The 1,521-nt window shown below is 42.1% G+C and overlaps 1 protein-coding gene across 1 annotated transcript in view; it reads left to right on the top strand.

The window, feature by feature from the left end:
• Positions 1–1,087, top strand: part of LOC107479655 (uncharacterized) — a 1,837-nt gene extending 750 nt beyond the window's left edge. The window contains exons 3-4 of the mRNA XM_016099771.1: positions 300–542; positions 636–1,087. Of these exons, the coding sequence (XP_015955257.1) occupies positions 300–542; positions 636–1,087 (695 nt within the window). The remainder of the gene's footprint in view (positions 1–299; positions 543–635) is intronic.
• The last annotated feature ends 434 nt before the right edge of the window (positions 1,088–1,521 follow it).

The following is a 1,521-nucleotide window of genomic DNA, read 5'->3' as shown; positions in this document are numbered from 1 at the left end:
GGAAGAAGAAGGACGAGAGGTCCTATGGAATTGCCACGGATCATGCTTTGGAGGCCATTTTGGAGGGGATAGAACTGCAGCAAAGGTGTTACAAAGTGGATTCTTTTGGCCCACCCTTTTTAAGGATGCTAAAGAACTAGTAAAGAGCTGCAATGAATGCCAAAGATCTGGAAACTTGCCCAAAGGAAATGTGATGCCACAAAATTTCATCCTGGAACTGGAACTGTTTGATGTATGGGGAATCGATTTCATGTGACCATTCCCAACCTCATACTCAAACAAGTACATCTTGGTAGCAGTGGATTATGTTTCCAAGTGGGTAGAGGCTATTGCCACTCCAACGAACGATAACAAGATAGTCATGAACTTCCTCAGGAAGAACATCTTTAGCTGTTTTGGAGTCCCCAGAGCACTTATCAGTGATGGAGGGAGTCATTTTTGTAACAGACCACTAGAAGCTCTCCTCCTACAATATGGGGTAAAACATAAGGTTGCCACACCTTATCATCCCCAAACAAGTGGGCAAACTGAGATATCCAACCGTGAGCTAAAAAGAATTTTGGAAAAGACTGTAGGTGCATCAAGAAAGGATTGGGCAAAGAAGCTAGATGATGCTCTTTGGGCATACCGAACAGCATTTAAAACACCAATTGGAATGTTCCCATATCAACTGGTGTATGGGAAAGCGTGTCATTTACCACTGGAGTTGGAACACAAAGCTCTCTGGGCTCTCAAGATACTGAATTTTGACAGCATTACTGCTAGTGCAAAGAGAATCTTGCAGCTGCAAGAGATAGAGGAATTTAGATCACAAGCCTATGAAAATGCCAAGATTTATAAAGAAAAAGCAAAGAGAAGACATGACATGCATGTTGCACCCAGGAGTTTCGAAAAAGGGCAACAAGTACTCCTCTACAATTCCAAATTGAGACTGTTCCCAGGAAAACTCAAATCAAGGTGGTCCGGACCTTTCCTTGTCACAAAAGTCTCGCCATATGGACACATAGAAATCATGGATGAAAGATCAAACAGGACTTTCACTGTGAATGGACGATGGATGAAAGTTCCGAGAGGACTTTCACGGTGAACGGACAAAGGCTGAAGCATTATATGGGCAACATGGGGGAAAACCCCAGAGTAAAGTATCACCTCAAGTAATGGAGAAATCGTCGAGCTAGCGACGCTAAAAGAGCGCTCTGTTGGGAGGCAACCCAACCTGAGGTAGTTTCCTTTGCATCTTCATCTCAATAAAAATCACAAGTGGTTTCCACTGTATTGCGAGGAGCTAAGTTTGGTGTTCCACACCAAAACAATCCAAGAGTGAAAGTGTAATTCTAAGTTTGGTGTTCCACCATAGATATTAGTTAGAATCATACTACACTCCCAAAAACACATTGCTAGCTCCAACCAATCAAGGGAATCACTTAGCTGTAGTTTAGTTTCTATTAAGAATTGTTTGGTTAACAACACGATATAAGGTTCTCTGCATATATGCAAACTTTTGTACTGGGCAAGAAACTA

Source organism: Arachis duranensis, chromosome 3 (genome assembly GCF_000817695.3).
Source record: "Arachis duranensis cultivar V14167 chromosome 3, aradu.V14167.gnm2.J7QH, whole genome shotgun sequence".
NCBI classification, from domain to species: domain Eukaryota; kingdom Viridiplantae; phylum Streptophyta; class Magnoliopsida; order Fabales; family Fabaceae; genus Arachis; species Arachis duranensis.
Note: the sequence above shows the minus strand (reverse complement) of the source record. Positions and strands in the feature narration are given on the sequence as shown.